Source organism: Oncorhynchus keta, chromosome 34, assembly GCF_023373465.1.
Source record: "Oncorhynchus keta strain PuntledgeMale-10-30-2019 chromosome 34, Oket_V2, whole genome shotgun sequence".
In the NCBI taxonomy this organism is placed as follows: Eukaryota; Metazoa; Chordata; class Actinopteri; order Salmoniformes; family Salmonidae; genus Oncorhynchus; species Oncorhynchus keta.
Window position 1 is genome coordinate 75,866,792 of NC_068454.1, and position 17,696 is coordinate 75,884,487.

The 17,696-nt window shown below is 43.6% G+C and overlaps 1 protein-coding gene across 4 annotated transcripts in view; it reads left to right on the plus strand.

The window, feature by feature from the left end:
- The window catches only part of fam131bb (family with sequence similarity 131 member Bb), a 38,126-nt gene extending 23,380 nt beyond the window's left edge, over positions 1 to 14,746 (plus strand). For all 4 annotated transcript variants that reach the window (XM_052494911.1, XM_052494912.1, XM_052494913.1 and 1 more), the window contains 5 exons: positions 1,088 to 1,312; positions 1,682 to 1,822; positions 7,539 to 7,846; positions 8,236 to 8,505; positions 10,672 to 14,746. In XM_052494911.1, coding sequence (XP_052350871.1) covers positions 1,088 to 1,312; positions 1,682 to 1,822; positions 7,539 to 7,846; positions 8,236 to 8,505; positions 10,672 to 10,914 — 1,187 coding nt within the window. In that variant the 3' untranslated portion in view covers positions 10,915 to 14,746. The remainder of the gene's footprint in view (positions 1 to 1,087; positions 1,313 to 1,681; positions 1,823 to 7,538; positions 7,847 to 8,235; positions 8,506 to 10,671) is intronic.
- Positions 14,747 to 17,696: the final 2,950 nt, after the last annotated feature.

The following is a 17,696-nucleotide window of genomic DNA, read 5'->3' on the forward strand; positions in this document are numbered from 1 at the left end:
TTCACTTCCTCTCACCATAATGATAATACTCGTCAATGGCTGACCCCCCAGTCATTGGTGGAATAGCACTTAAACCTAACGATAACCCTATAAAAAAATACACTACCCACAGTACATTGTTATGTGGCTTGTTGAGTTAACAAGAGGTGAGTGGGAGGTGTAGTTGTTTGTCTGTTAAGTGGTTGTTAAGCAGCGTTGAACTACTCTAGTGTCTGTGTGATGTGTCTACTGTCTCTGAGTGTAGTCTGAGTTTGTGTCTGTGTGTTACAGTGTGTATAACTGTGTAATGTGCATTGTGCACTGCGCAGTGTGGTGCAGTTGTAATGTGCAGTGAAGTGTATTGGAATGTAGTGAACTGCTAACTCACCATATATTGACTTGGACACATTAATTACTGAGCAAAGCCATAATGTAACCAGCAAACAGAATACAGACCGTCATGGCGGAACATGATTTCTAAAGTAGAGTGTCTTACGCGGTACACTGTATGCATCAGCTGAGGATGTCTTAACAGACACTGCAGGGGGAGTGGGGTTTCTGCTTAGCCAGCGCAGGCAGCTTAGCAGAGGTGTGAAAGCTATCATGTCAACAAGCCAACCTCTCATTACTGACACCCCTCTGGCCATCTCACCCCAATTAACCTCCTCATTCCCATGATGCACTTCTCCCAGAGTAGACGTATCCATTTGCTCCTCCCTGTGCCTCATCATCCTCCTCGGTTCCACGCGTCATCTTATCTACATTATAAGCATCTCCTCCCTATTCATTTAGCCATGAATCTAAAGCATGTTCATTAAGCCGCTCATTTAACCCCTCATCCAGAGGCCCTTATCAGCACCAGCTAAATACTGACAGGATCAGACAGACCTAAATGTGGAATAATAACATAATATCTCATCTGTTTCCTTCCCCCTCTCTCTCCAATCTGATGCCTGTCTCCTAACTCCCCCAAACTCCACATTCACCCCTTCTCTAAACCCCTTAATATCCCTCCAACCCTCGCTTAATCCACTGTCACCCTTCTAACCCTCCCCAATACCCGCATCAATCCCTACATCCCTCTTCACTTCTCCCCCTCCCTCCCCAGGTGTGAATCGCTCCATGAAGGACAAGGTGACCAAGCCTACATCCATGGCCCAAGGCCGGATGGCACACATGATCGAGTGGCAGAACTGGGACATGTCTGTGGTGGGCCCGGGGGGCGTGTCCGTCCCACGCAAGTCCACAGCAGAGCAGGAGATGGAGAGACGGTTGGAGAGCGACGCCTACAGCGACCTCAGCGATGGGGAGAAAGAGGCTCGCTTTGCCGCAGGTCAGAGGGGGAGGGGAATTTGTCACTGTGGGGGAGACAGAAGCAATAGGAGTTGTTGATGCTGATTTATACCCCCAGGGTGGTGTTCAGAGGAAACCCTCACAAAATGCAGCCTTTGGGAAAAAGGGTTCTCATGTGTTGAACCCCAGATCATAAGCAGACTGGTTATAAGTCAACTAATCAGCATGGCATAACACCAGCCAAATATGTCAATATTGGCCTAGGCAAAGCATAACCATAGATATTAAATAGACTACATATTAAATCTTTATTTAAATTAGCCATAGATATTAAATCATTAAGGCGCTGAGGGAAGGCAGCAGCCAACTGAGCTGTTATAATGACCCTGACTTACCCTCTGCACTCCAGGTATCCTGCAGCAGTTTGCCATCTCCCAGGCAACGCTCATGGCCTGGACCTCCATGGATGGAGAGAGCCTGAGGTCAGGGTCCAACCAGGGCAGTGTGGCCCACCTCAGCGAGGTTAACCAGGAGAGCATCACCAGCCGAGGTAAGGGACTACAAATATGGCCTCTAAACCAGCATGTATCAGCCGAGATAAGGGACTACAAATATGGCCTCTAAACAACTATATGTCAGTTGAGGTAAAGGACTATAAATATGGCCTCTAAACAACCATATGTCAGTTGAGGTAAAGGACTATAAATATGGCCTCTAAACAACCATATGTCAGTTGAGGTAAGGGACTACAAATATAGCCTCTAAACAACCATATGTCAGTCGAGGTAAAGGACTATAAATATGGCCTCTAAACAACCATATGTCAGTCGAGGTAAAGGACTATAAATATGGCCTCTAAACAACCATATGTCAGTTGAGGTAAGGGACTACAAATATAGCCTCTAAACAACCATATGTCAGTTGAGGTAAAGGACTATAAATATGGCCTCTGAACAACCATATGTCAGTTGAGGTAAAGGACTATAAATATGGCCTCTAAACCAGCATGTCAGTCGAGGTAAGGGACTACAAATATGACCTCTAAACAACCATATGTCAGTCGAGGTAAAGGACTATAAATATGGCCTCTAAACCAGCATGTCAGTCGAGGTAAGGGACTACAAATATGACCTCTAAACAACCATATGTCAGTTGAGGTAAAGGACTATAAATATAGCCTCTAAACGAGCATGTCAGTCGAGGTAAGGGACTACAAATATGACCTCTAAACAACCATATGTCAGTTGAGGTAAAGGACTATAAATATAGCCTCTAAAAGAGCATGTCAGTCGAGGTAAGGGACTACAAATATGACCTCTAAACAACCATATGTCAGTTGAGGTAAAGGACTATAAATATAGCCTCTAAACGAGCATGTCAGTCGAGGTAAGGGACTACAAATATGACCTCTAATCAACCATATGTCAGTTGAGGTAAAGGACTATAAATATAGCCTCTAAACGAGCATGTCAGTCGAGGTAAGGGACTATAAATATGCTTGACAAACTTCAGTAGCACCAATCAACTAGGGCAACCAAGTTTAAGGGATAGTTTAAGGAGCTAAATAGGATCCTGCACTGCGGAACCTTGTCTACAATGTGCAGACACACACGTTTATGCACAGGCTTGAGATCAGGCAAAGCTGGAGTGTAGTGTGTGGGCTACATTATGCGTCATTTTGCTCAGTAATGAAGGCATCTTATTTCGTCTCAGCCTGGAGGGTTAACTCCGTGCTAATTTCAGATTCGCAAACACAGCCTGGGGGAATGCAAGACCAGGGATTTCAACTGTATAAATAGTCCACTTGGTCATTATTATTCCACATTGCTGTGCTGTCCATTACAGTGCTCCTGTATTTCTCCTTCTCATGCAAAGAGGCGTTCAGACATGGAGACATGTTGAAATCATAATGTTTTTTTCTCCCCGTGGTTTGTTATTGAGAAATAACAAATGGCCTTGAGGCTGTGTGATGATCATTGGTTAAATTACAACTTCAGGTCAGTTATTTAATGTAATTATATTACCTGAAGTAAAATCACCATAGAATGTTCTTATTAAAAGGCTGTCTCTGGATGTATTTTGACAGTTTTGAGTCATCATTAAAGTGATGTCATGTGAGGTTGCCGGCATGATGCTTGCTAACTCTTAGCACCGCCATATCAACTCAGCACACCATGAGGCTCTTTTGTCAGATTATGTAAACTCAGCAAAAAAAGAAACGTCCTCTCACTGTCAACTGCGTTTATTTTCAGCAAACTTAACGTGTATATTTGTATGAACAAATTCAACAACCAAGACATAAACTGAACAAGTTTCACAGGCATGTGACTAACAGAAATGGAATAATGTGTCCCTGAACAAAGGGGGGTCAAAATCCAAAGTAACAGTGAGTATCTGGGGTGGCCACCAGCTGCATTAAGTATTGCAGTGCATCTCCTCCTCATGGACTGCATCAGATTTGTCAGTTCTTGTTGTGAGATGTTACCCCACTCTTCCACCAAGGCACCTGCAAGTTCCCAGACATTTCTGGGGGGGAATGGCCCTAGCCCTCACCCTCCAATCCAACAGGTCCCAGACGTGCTCAAGGGGATTGAGATCAATCAAATCAAATCAAATGTATTTATATAGCCCTTCGTACATCAGCTGATATCTCAAAGTGCTGTACAGAAACCCAGCCTAAAACCCCAAACAGCAAGCAATGGAGATGGAGTGGAGATTATAACAGAACATGGCCAAGATGTTCAAATGTTCATAAATGACCAGCATGGTCAAAATAATAGGTCTGGGACAGGTAGCATGTCCGGTGAACAGGTCAGGATTCCATAGCCGCAGGCAGAACAGTTGAAACTGGAGCAGCAGCACGGCCAGGTGGACTGGGGACAGCAAGGAGTCATCATGCCAGGTAGTTCTGAGGCATGGTCCTAGAGCTCAGGTCCTCCGAGAGAGAGAAAGAAAGAGAGAATTGGAGAGAGCATACTTAAATTCACACGGGACACCGGATAAGACAGGAGAAGTACCCCAGATATAACAAACTGACCCTAGCCCCCCGACACATAAACTACTCCAGCATAAATACTGGAGGCTGAGACAGGAGAGGTCAGGAGACACTGTGGCCCCATCCGATGATACCCCCGGACAGGGCCAAACAGGAAGGATATAACCCCACCCACTTTGCCAAAGCACAGCCCCCACAACACTAGAGGGATATCTTCAACCACCAACTTACCATCCTGAGACAAGGCCGAGTATAGCCCACAAAGATCTCTGCCACGGCACAACCTAAGGGGGGGCGCCAACCCAGAAAGGAAGATCACATCAGTGACTCAACCCACTCAAGTGACGCACCTCTCCTAGGGACAGCATGAAAGAGCACCAGTAAGCCAATGACTCAGCCCCTGTAATAGGTTTAGAGGCAGAGAATCCCAGTGGAAAGAGGGGAACCGGCCAGGCAGAGACAGCAAGGGCTGTTCGTTGCTCCAGAGCCTTTCCGTTCACCTTCCCACTCCTGGGCCAGACTACACTCAATCATATGACCCACTGAAGAGATGAGTCTTCAGTAAAGACTTAAAGGTTGAGACCGAGTTTGCGTCTCTCACATGGGTAGGCAGAACATTCCATAAAAATGGAGCTCTATAGGAGAAAGCCCTGTCTCCAGCTGTTTGCTTAGAAATTCTAGGGACAATTAGGCCTGCATCTTTTGACCGTAGCGTACGTGTAGGTATGTACGATAGGACCAAATCAGAGAGATAGGTAGGAGCAAGCCCATGTAATGCTTTGTAGGTTAGCAGTAAAACCTTAATTAGCCCTTGCCTTGACAGGAAGCCAGTGTAGGGAGTAATATGATCACATTTTTTGGTTCTAGTCAGGATTCTAGCAGCCGTATTTAGCACTAACTGAAGTTTATTTAGTGCTTTATCCAGGTAGCCGGAAAGTAGAGCATTGCAGTAGTCTAACGTAGAAGTAAAAAAAGCATGGATTAATTTTTCTGCATCATTTTTGGACAGAAAGTTTCTGATTTTTGCAATGTTACGTAGATGGAAAAAAGCTGTCCTTGAAACAGTCTTGATATGTTCGTCAAAAGAGAGATCAGGGTCCAGAGTAACGCCGAGGTCCTTCACAGTTTTATTTGAGACGACTGTACAACCATTAAGATTAATTGTCAGATTCAACAGAAGATCTCTCTTTGTTTCTTGGGACCTAGAACAAGCATCTCTGTTTTGTCTGAGTTTAAAAGTAGAAAGTTGGCAGCCATCCACTTCCTTATGTCTGAAACACAGGCTTCTAGCGAGGGCAATTTTGGGGCTTCACTATGTTTCATTGAAATGTACAGCTGTGTGTCATCCGCATAGCAGTGAAAGTTAACATTATGTTTTCGAATGACATCCCCAAGAGGTAAAATATATAGTGAAAACAAAAGTGGCCCTAAAACGGAACCTTGAGGAACACCGAAATGTACAGTTGATTTGTCAGAGGACAAACCATTCACAGAGACAAACTTATATCTTTCTGACAGATAAGATCTAAACCAGGCCAGATCCGGGCTCTTCGCTGGCCATGGCAGAACACTGACATTCTTGTCTTGCAGGAAATCACTCACAGAACGAACAGTATGGCTAGTGGCATTGTGACCCTCATGCTGGAGGGTCATGTCAGGATGAGCCTGCAGGAAGGGTACCACATGAGGGAGGAGGATGTCTGTAATGCACAGTGTTTAGATTGCCTGCAATGACAACAAGCTCAGTCTGATGATGCTGTGACACACTGCCCCAGACCATGACGGACCCTGCACCTCCAAATCGGTCCAGCTCCAGAGTACAGGCCTCGGTGTAATGCTCATTCCTTCAACAATAAGCGTGAATCCGACATCACCCCTGGTGAGACAAAACCTCGACTCGTCAGTGAAGAGCACTTTTTGTCTGGTCCAGTGACGGTGGGTTTGACCCTTAGGTGACGTTTTTGCCAGTGATGCCTACAAGCCCTCAGTCCAGCCTCTCTCAGCCTATTGCAGACAGTCTGAGCACTGATGGAGGGATTGTGCGTTCCTGGTGTAACTCTGGCAGTTGTTGTTTCCATCCTGTAACTGTCTCTCAGGTGTGATGTTTGGATGTAACGATCCTGTCCAGGTGTTGGTACACGTGGTCTGCCACTGCGAGGATGATTAGCTGTCCATTCTGTCTCCCTGTAGTGCTGTCTTAGGCATCTCACAGTACGGATATTGCAATTTTTTTCCCTGGCCACATCTGCAGTCCTTATGCCTCTTTGCAGCATGTCTAAGGCACATTCACGCAGATGAGCACGGACCCTGGGCATCTTTCTTTTGGTGTTTTTCAGAGTCAGTAGAAAGGCCTCTTTTACTGTCCTAAGTTGGTCATTAACTGTGACGATAACTGTGACCCTGCATACTGTCTGTAAACTGTTAGTGTCTTAACGACCGTTCCACAGGTGCATGTTCATTAATTGTTCATGGTTCATTAAACAAGCATAGGAAACAGTGTTTAAACCCTTTACAATGAAGATCTGTGAAGTTATTTGGATTTTTACTAATTATCTTTGAAAAGACAGGGTCCTGAAAAATTGATGTTTCTTTTTTTGCTGAGTTTATATACACCATTCCTCTATCAGAAACTTGTTTGGCCAATGTCCCAAAGACATTTCTGTGAATAAGTGTGATTTACCCCATCCTTTTGTGTTTGACAGCCTTTTTGTACATAACAGCATTGGCAACACATAAACTGATATATTCTTCCATTTATTTTCCTCCTTCGCACAAAATGTCTACCATACTTCAAAAGTTTTAATATTGTTATCAGTCAGTGGGGGATATTAGTCGCCTTGTTCATCCGTAACAAAACCAGATTGGAATATGAGATGGCAAAAACTACCATGACTTTCCCTTATTCATATCAGCCGTGCTATTGATTGAATTATATGTCATTTTAATGCAGCGCAGACAGACTCCCCAATGGCTATACAGAGTCATAATGCTGATGTATTGGACTACTCGGTGTAGCTACACTTGGGGTCTGTCTGGGGATGGTTCAAGTAAAGTCATTTTCTCAAGGATATATTTGGGTATGAGAGGGTTGGGGTGTCCCCCAGGGATATCACACGATTCCTCTTCAGGTTTCCTCTTTCGGGAAAAGGCTGATGTCAGCATTGTAGATTTATTTGCCGTTTGATGTCCATGAGGTCCAATGTAGTGCATCCGTCAAGGACAATCTACCACTTATCCCGCTTCTATTTTCTCGTTCTTTTCATCCTCTCAGACCAGATATTGCACCACTCCTCTGCGGACATGTGGCCCAACACCTATGTCGCCCAGGGCCTCTACTGCCTCTCCTCCTCTGACGCCTGGGAGCCAATCAGCAACGAGCCCTCTGGAGTGGCCTCTCCCGCTGCTGGCTCCTACGTGATGCAGCAGGGCGGGACTTCCTGTGATGGGTATGATGGGAACGCGTTGCAGCAGCAGCAGCAGCAGTTCAACCTACAGCAGCAGAGTCAGCTCCAGCAGCTGCAGCAGCTGCAACAGATACAGCACTACCAGCAACAGCAGCTCCTGTATCAGCAACAACAGGTGAGGGAAAATCAACAGTCTAATATGAGAGGGAAGTAATAACAATCTATTTCCATGGATAGACCATATTCATTCATGGCGTAGTCTGGTGGCTGACGTGGGTTTTTCTCTTTTTTCTCTGGGGTATTTTGAACGAGACAAGAATACTGATCAATACATTATTCATCAATACATTATTGTATCTCCCTTCTTAGACAACAAAATTACCCTGTCCCTTTCAATCCAACATTACGCTTAAAGGAAGAAACATCCCTTATCCACAGATTTAGGATAATATTTCCAGATTCTTTACCATTAGGGGGATAAACAAATATCTTATCTTGTATCAGTGGTGAAGGGGAACCTCTACCTACCTAAGTCTCCTCATTGTCTCGTCCTTCTCTCAACAGTCTCTGGAGCAAAGGCTGCACAGCGCCAACCACTCGTTGCAAGCCACGCCCAACAGCACCATCCACAGCCTGGCCCCTGCTACCCACGCCCCATTGGTGGACCTGTGGGGGGCGGGTCAGACAGAGTCCTATCAAGCGGATATTGGAGGGTACAACATAGGCGTGGCAGCGGTGGTGGAGGCGGCTTTGAATGTTCCGTCTGGGGATGAGGGGGCGGGGACAGACCATTCCCATCTGCTGGAGCAGCAAGAGGAGGAAGATGAACTGAAGGTGAGGTCATATCAGGTCACAGGGTCATCATGGCCCAGTTTTTCAAAAGTTATCTATCTGGATTTCGTCTATCGGATAGGATTAAATGCATAGAAATAAAATGAATAGAACGGGAGTCATCATTCAAGACAATGATTGATACATTCTATTTATTATATTTCTATGCATTTAATCCAGAGAGATTTTTTTTTTTAAATGGGCGCTGAGGTCATATCAGTGCAGATAGGTACATCCTTGATGCTTTATAAAAATAAAAATAAACTATTTTCTACATTGTAGAATAATAGTGAGAGCATCAAAATTATGAAATAAAAAATAAAAATAATATCATGTAGTTACCAAAAAGTGTTGAACAAATCAAAATATATTTTATATTTCAGATTCTTCAACGTAGCCACCCTTTGCCTTGATGACAGCTTTGCACACTCTTGTCATTCTCTCAATTAGCTTCATGAGGAAGTCACCTGGAATGCATTTCAATTAACAGGTGTGCCTTGTTGAAAGTTAATTTGTGGGAATTCTTTCCTTCTTAATGCGTTTGAGCCAGTTGTGTTGTGACAAGGTAGGGTGGGTATACAGAAGATGGCCCTATTTGGTAAATGACCAAGTCCTGCCGAGGCGGCAGGGTAGCCTAGTGGTTAGAGCGTTGGACTAGTAACTGGAAGGTTGCAAGTTCAAACCCCTGAGCTAACAAGGTACTAATATGTCATTCTGCCCCTGAACATTGTTCCTAGGCTGTCATTGAAAATAAGAATTCTTAACTGACTTGCCTAGTTAAATAAAGGTAAAATAAAAAAAATAAAACAAATATTATGGCAAGAACAGCTCAATTAAGCAAAAAGAAACAACTGTCCATCTTTCCTTTAAGATATGAAGGTCAGTCAATCTGTAAAATTTCAAGATCTTTGAAAGTTTCTTCAATTGCAGTTGCAAAAACCAACAAGTGCTATGATGAAACTGGCTCTGATGAGGACCGCCACAGGAAAGGAAGACCCAGAGTTACCTCTGCTGCAGAGGATAAGGTCATTCTGTGCTTCTATAATATATAAATAATACACCTGCATTGCTTGCTGTTTGGGGTTTTAGGCTGGGTTTCTGTACAGCACTTTGAGATATCAGCTGATGTACGAAGGGCTATATAAATACATTTGATGATGATTTGATGATGATGATGATTAGAGTTACCAGCATCAGAAATTGCAGCCCAAATAAATGCTTCACAGAGTTCAAGTAACAGACACATCTCACCATCAACTGATCAGAGTAGACTGCGTGAATCAGGCCTTCAGTAGATGCACTAGTAAAGGACAGCAATAAGAAGAAGAGACTTACTTGGGCCAAGAAACATGAGCAATGGAAATTAGACCGGTGGAAATCTGTCCTTTGGTCTGATGAGTTCAAATTTGAGATTTTTGGTTCCAACCGCCGTGTCTTTGTGAGACGCAGAGTAGCTGAACGGATGATCTCTGCGTGTGTGGTTCCCACCGGGAAGCATGGAGGAGGAGGTGTGATGGTGTGCTTTGCTGGTGACACTGTCAGTGATTTACTTGTAATTCAAGGCACACTTAACCAGCATGGCTACCACAGCATTCTGCAGCGATACACCATCACATCTGGTTTGCGTTTAGTGGGATTATCATTTGTTTTTCAACAGGACAAGGACCCAACACACCTACAGGCTGTGTAAATGCTATTTAACCAAGGAGAGTGATGGAGTACTTACCTGACCTCCACAATCACCAGACCTCAACCCAGTTGAGATGGTTTGGGATGAGTTGGACAGCAGAGTGAAGGAAAAGCAGCCAACAAGTACTCAGCATACGTGGCAGCTCCTTCAAGTCAGTTCGAAAAGCATTCCAGGTGAAGCTGGTTGAGAGAATGCCAAGAGTATGCAAAGCTGTCATACTACATGATTCCATATGTTATTTCGTAGTTTTAATGTCTTCACTACTATTCTACAATGTAGAAAATAGTGAAAATTAAGAAAAACCCTTGAATGAGTAGGTGTGTCAACTTTTGACTGGTACTGTACAACAGGGAGACATTTCCATCTGAACTCATGAATAACCCCTTGCTTTCTCCTCTCCGCGGTCAGAGAATCATGTGGTATCTGTTATATTCTAAACATTTCTATCTGACCAAGCCCCTGCTCTGTCCCCTGAACAGGACGAGGAGGTGACACTCTGCATGGAGCCGGAGTCTGCCACTCTAACACAGAGAGATGAAGCCATCACCTCCGGGGGCAGTAGTCCTGGGCAACGTAGTCCGGGGCGCAGTAGTCCGGGGCAACCACCAGCACAGCAAATCACAGAGCGGAAGGCCTCTGATGTCAGCTGTGGAGCCATCCAGATGCTGGAGGAGAAGGAAGAGAAGCAGGGGTCCACTGTTGCTGCCATGGCAACCAACTGATTGACAGACTGACCCTCGGCGTCAGGAATGACTGAGCCTAATAATTAAATATTTATCAATAAATATGTTCCTTTTCAGGTATCAAACACATTTTTGATGGGATATAAACTCTTGTGACCACTGAAGAGCAGAGGAGGAAGATTTGGAAACAGAGTCACGCAGTGACAACAGCTGGTCCAAAGGACAACTTTTTTTTGGAAGCCTTACATTCCCAGAGAGAAGGAGGAGGGAGGGATGAATAGAGGGAGGGAGAAAAGACTGAGTGAGAAAAAGGAGGTATGAGGGGATGATAAAAAGAAGAGGAGCAGCTGAGATTGAGACATTTGTATCAGGAAGAGGAAACGGAGGAGGAGGGAATTGTAACATGCATGCTTTTTAAACAAACGACTTTATCCAGTCCAGCGTCAAATATGATAATGATCATTAAATCTATAGTAATAAAACGTTATCATGACAACAATGATTTTCTAACAAAGAAAACAATCATGACAACACAAAAATCTATGTATAAGTGAATGATAAAATAATATATATCAAATCACTGTTTTTACAACACTATCTCTCAATGGGAGAACTACTCTGTTTACAGCTTACACTCAACACATCATATAGAATAATATCAACCCCATAACTTGAAGAACAGAAACACTCACACGTTATACCCTCTCCTCTTATGTCATTCACATCTAGCATCCACAACACTTATAGAACTAACTGCACGAATACAGAGCAACTTTAGTAGGTTGTGTTCATCATAACCCCCTAAAAAGTACACCTATTCAATTATCCCCCAAAATGATTTAAATCCAAATTGGCTCTCTGCAACATAACCATTGCAGTGAAATCTACTTGAACCCTCCTAACACAGTTAGAAAGACAACAATGTTACTATGTTGCTGTGTCTCCAGATGTCCAAGGCACATAAAGGCTGCAGGCCTGTCGGCCACACACACAGCACTGCACAGTTAAAGGAATGTACTATACAGTAAGATAGTGTGCTTCCTACTCTGTCTTTCCGTATGTTTCTTCAGAATACTATGGAGTACCTGTCCTATAGTGAACTGTATAGACTTTGCACTGAACCTAGGACACGGCTGGTGCTGGGCCAGAGAAGACTCAGGGCATGGAGCTCCTTGTAGTCTGCTTGACTGTGCATCATGACTGACAGGTCCGTGTCATGGAGTGAATGGTGAAGAGACAGAGCTGTAGTAGTGAATCCCTTTGCACTGATGCCATCCAACAGATCAGAGGCTGCCTTTGGACTCTGTCACACGTCAATGTCCTTGATTACTGTTCAGAAAGAGCTCTTAGCATCACCAAGAGCCAAAACAGAATCACTAGACGAGATGGATCCGGAGCTGTTGTTCCAGGTTCCAAACTAGAGATGGCTGGAGGAAGAGGAAGTGCTCTGGAGAGTTTTGGTACCAACAGAAAGAGGATTTAGATTGAGATGTGATTGTTGTTTTGATGTCAGCTCTTGGGGACAATACCAAGCTTTTCTTTGTGGAGAAAAGATGAGGAGAAAATGTTTCTCTGAAAGGTGTAGGTTAGAGCTGTTTGAATTGGGTGCTGATTCTTAGAAGGGAAAAAACACATCTTCAAAATTGTAACTAATTAGTGAGGAAGGAGCCAAACACAGGTCTCCTAAACGGCTTGTGGCCACTACTGTCATATAGATGTAAATACTAATGAGAGAGGATATAAACCATCTCTCACAGTCCCCACTGCAACAGTTTATTTCGTTTTCTACACGTCTCAGTCCCAGCTCTTTCCTTTGGGAATCTTCCTGAGCTCCCAAATGAAGCGTATTGCGTTTAGATTTGTTTCTATCACCACACAAGTAAAAGGAAAAGGATAGTGGAATGTCAACATTGTAAATAGTGTGATCATTCAAATATTGGATATCGGAATACTGTTATAAAATAATGCAAAGGACCTACTTTGACTGGGTTTAAGGAGAACATTGAAGTCAATCAGGGAATAGAGCTGAGTACTAGAACCAAACACTAGAACCGAACAGAACCGGTATCTTCCTGCTCATGGTGACTACAGCGATGGAGCAGAACTCTGCCTGAGTCGAGTGTGACGTTTGAGTTGGCGTGTGTATTTCCTGAAGAGGAAAGTGTGTATCCCAACGGAGGAATGGTAGTGAAGTTCAGAGACATGATAGAATAGTGGAATTTTGGAGATACTGGTCTGGAATATCTGTGCATGTGTCACTAATAAAAACAACAACAATAGCAGTTATTATTATTATTAGTATTCTTATTCATTTCATTATGAATATTATTATTATTATTAATATTATTATTATGTGACGGAGAACAACCTCCTTTCACTCTGATGATTGTGTGAAAAAAACTTTTAAGATAGAAAAAAGGTTTATTGACTTGAATTCATGAACTTATTGATTGATTATTTATGCAATGTTGGGACAATGTTTATTTTTCTACTGAATGATTGACACCCCCTCCAGTATAAGACAGAATATGTGTGGTTGATGTAGAGCAGTTTCCTGTTGGTTGGGGCTCTCTCTGATTGGACAAACAGACAGTGATAATAATACCCTATAGGCCAGTGGTGGAAACTTCTGGAGGGCTTCATTGTGGCCACAATTAATTGTAATCAGTTGTGTTAAAGCTGGGCTGGAACAAAACCCTGCACAAACTGACTGCATCCCTCCAAGACAAGGGTTAGGGTTATGGTTACCCACCTCTTCCCTGGAGCTGCCCATCGTGAAACACACAATGATGTCATTTATATAGTCATAACCAGTCATGAAGATACATGTCACAGCTGCCATGATCACCCAGGCAATGACAACGCAACCTCAACCACACAACTTCCTTTAGGCTACCAGTCATAAGTTTCCATCAGCTGCCATGATCACCCAGGCAATGACAACACAACCTCAACCACACAACTTCCTTTAGGCTACCAGTCATAAGTTTCCATCAGCTGCCATGATCACCCAGGCAATGACAACACAACCTCAACCACACAACTTCCTTTAGGCTACCAGTCATAAGTGTCCATCAGCTGCCATGATCACCCAGGCAATGACAACACAACCTCAACCACACAACTTCCTTTAGGCTACTAGTCATAAGTGTCCATCAGCTGTCATGATCACCCAGGCAATGACAACACAACCTCAACCACACAACTTCCTTTAGGCTACTAGTCATAAGTGTCCATCAGCTGCCATGATCACCCAGGCAATGACAACACAACCTCAACCACACAACTTCCTTTAGGCTACTAGTCATAAGTGTCCATCAGCTGCCATGATCACCCAGGCAATGACAACACAACCTCAACCACACAACTTCCTTTAGGCTACCAGTCATAAGTTTCCATCAGCTGTCATGACACGTATGACGTGTCTGCAAGACAGGATGCATATTGGTGTTAGAACTAACCAAGGCTAGGAGCTGCAACCTTGTGGTGTTCTTCAGTTTGTGTTATGCATTAGCCTTCACCTGTCTGTCTCAGACTGGCTCTGAGAGCTACAACCTACAGGATGTCTTTACCCAACCACTCTTATTCATTTATTTATTTAATGATTATTTGGGGGGAGGAATAACATGACAGCCTGTACATAGTTTATTATTTATTGTAGGTAAGTCTTTTTGAAGCAGTATTGTTCTGTGTGTTGTCCTTGGAACTTTCTGTAGTGATAGACCTTTGACCCCAGAGAGATTGTTCTGCTTCATTGAAAGCACCAACATGGACCCAGAGAATGATACTACTTCAACGAAGATATTTTATTGATTTTTGGATAATTAAGAACTTAATAATTGAATAAACTAATAACAAGAAGCCAAATGTATTTCCTTGGATGTTCCTGTTTATTGATGGTCTTTGTTGATTGATTGACTGATTGATTTCCAGTTGATTTCTTATTATGTATGATTCTACTGCCATCTTTCAATACGTAACTTGTCTCAGGCAGTCTTCTTGTCTTTCTACCCCTTGCTTTCTCTCGTTGTACCTGTTCTATATATTTGTGTCTCTGTCTGTCTGAGTCTGTCTGTCCATGTAGTTGTCTGTTTTATAGTTGGAAGAATCACTGCCAGAAAACATTGCTTAAAAAATCTGACAAATTGACTAAAGGTGGATTTGAGGCAAACAGACATAAAAAAAAAGAAGATGTAGTCAGTTGGAACTGTGTGGCACAGAACCCTGAGGTAAATACACTTGTATACAATTGGGTTGATTGAATGTTTTAATTTGAGATGATCAATGTAAACTGGCAAGACCAGTATATTAAAGCCCATACCTATGCATGCTTATGGGAAGGTTGTGACAGGATGGTTCTTCCACGTGGTCTCCCCTCCCTTCCTCCTCGGCCGTAAACCTATATCTTTCTCTCTTCCCCCCCTCTCTCTTTCCCCTGCACGAGCGAACACCCTCTTCCATCCCTTTCTCCTCTACTCCATTCTCTTTCTTCTCGCCCTTCTCCCCTTCTCCCCTCCTCCCCTTCTCCCCTTCTCCCCTCCTCCCCTTCTCCCCTTCTCCCCTTCTCCCCTCCTCCCCTTCTCCCCTTCTCCCCTCCTCCCCTCCTCCCCTTCTCCCCTCCTCCCCTTCTCCCCTCCTCCCCTCCTCACCTTATCACCTTCTCCCCTTCTCCCCTCCTCCCCTCATCCCTTTCTCCCCTCCTCCCCTTCTCCCCTTATCCCCTTATCACCTTCTCCCCTCCTCCTCTTCTCCCCTCCTCCCCTTCTCCCCTCCTCCCCTCCTCCCCTCCTCCCCTTCTCCCCTTATCACCTCCCCTCCTCCCCTCCTCCCTTTCTCCCCTCCTCCCCTTCTCCCTTTATCCCCTTATCACCTTCTCCCCTTCTCCCCTTCTCCCCTCCTCCCCTCCTCCCCAAATAAAAGAAAAACGGAGGAGAAAGAGAAAATAAACCCACAAAGAGAATCCTGATGTGTATGTGTGTGGACGTCTTTTAACAGTGAGAAGGGACATTGTTTTTTATATTGTGAGGATGAGGAACGTCACCGAAAGCGTGCTTTTCTTTATGGTCAGTGAACACGGAGATGCAAAGCCTGCTGGGGCTTTGTGACGCAGTACTTTTATCATGTTTCCATTCCCTCCCTGTCAACCCCAAACACACATTCTAGGTGTCTTTCATCCTGAATACATGACAGTGCATCCATCCTTCCTGCCTTCCTTCATGTATGGTAGTGTAGAAAACTTGCTGGTAGACATCAGGGATTACTTAAAGGAAGGATATATTTTTTAAGTACTCATATAGGGCCCCAGCCTGGTAGTCAGATCTGTTTCTTGTTCAGCCAACTTCTTTGTCAAAGCCAAAGATGACAATCACAGAAACACCCGAAACAGTCCTGCTGGGGACTGGCAACTATGGTTGAAGCCTACAGTTAAACCTCCCTGTCTGTCTGCCGGTGTCAGCCATTATGATGTCAGGAGAATGTTAATGTCAAACAAATTCCCAGAGACTTGTTTCTCCTGGCTCCTCTCTGCTGTGTGTGTGTGTGTGTGTGTGTGTGTGTGTGTGTGTGTGTGTGTGTGTGTGTGTGTGTGTGTGTGTGTGTGTGTGTGTGTGTGTGTGCGTGCGTGCGTGCGTGCGTGCGTGCGTGCGTGCGTGCGTGTGGTTGTACATGTGTATGCGGCGAGACTAAAATACACTGTTGACCTTCTCAGCTGGAAGTGTTTATACGTCCACAGCCTTTCTATAGACGCACTATTAAGAGACTGGAGTGAACAGTATCTCTGGTATTATGCTGGAGCTGATTATTATTATACACTTAAGAGACTGGAGTGAACAGCATCTCTGGTATTATGCTGGAGCTGATTATTATTATACACTTAAGAGACTGGAGTGAACAGCATCTCTGGTATTATGCTGGAGCTGATTATTATTATTATTATACACTTAAGAGACTGGAGTGAACAGTATCTCTGGTATTATGCTGGAGCTGATTATTATTATACACTTAAGAGACTGGAGTGAACAGCATCTCTGGTATTATGCTGGAGCTGATTATTATTATTATTATACACTTAAGAGACTGGAGTGAACAGCATCTCTGGTATTATGCTGGAGCTGATTATTATTATACACTTAAGAGACTGGAGTGAACAGCATCTCTGGTATTATGCTGGAGCTGATTATTATTATTATTATACACTTAAGAGACTGGAGTGAACAGTATCTCTGGTATTATGCTGGAGCTGATTATTATTATACACTTAAGAGACTGGAGTGAACAGCATCTCTGGTATTATGCTGGAGCTGATTATTATTATTATTATACACTTAAGAGACTGGAGTGAACAGCATCTCTGGTATTATGCTGGAGCTGATTATTATTATACACTTAAGAGACTGGAGTGAACAGCATCTCTGGTATTATGCTGGAGCTGATTATTATTATTATTATACACTTAAGAGACTGGAGTGAACAGTATCTCTGGTATTATGCTGGAGCTGATTATTATTATACACTTAAGAGACTGGAGTGAACAGTATCTCTGGTATTATGCTGGAGCTGATTATTATTATACACTTAAGAGACTGGAGTGAACAGCATCTCTGGTATTATGCTGGAGCTGATTATTATTATTATTATACACTTAAGAGACTGGAGTGAACAGTATCTCTGGTATTATGCTGGAGCTGATTATTATTATACACTTAAGAGACTGGAGTGAACAGCATCTCTGGTATTATGCTGGAGCTGATTATTATTATTATTATACACTTAAGAGACTGGAGTGAACAGTATCTCTGGTATTATGCTGGAGCTGATTATTA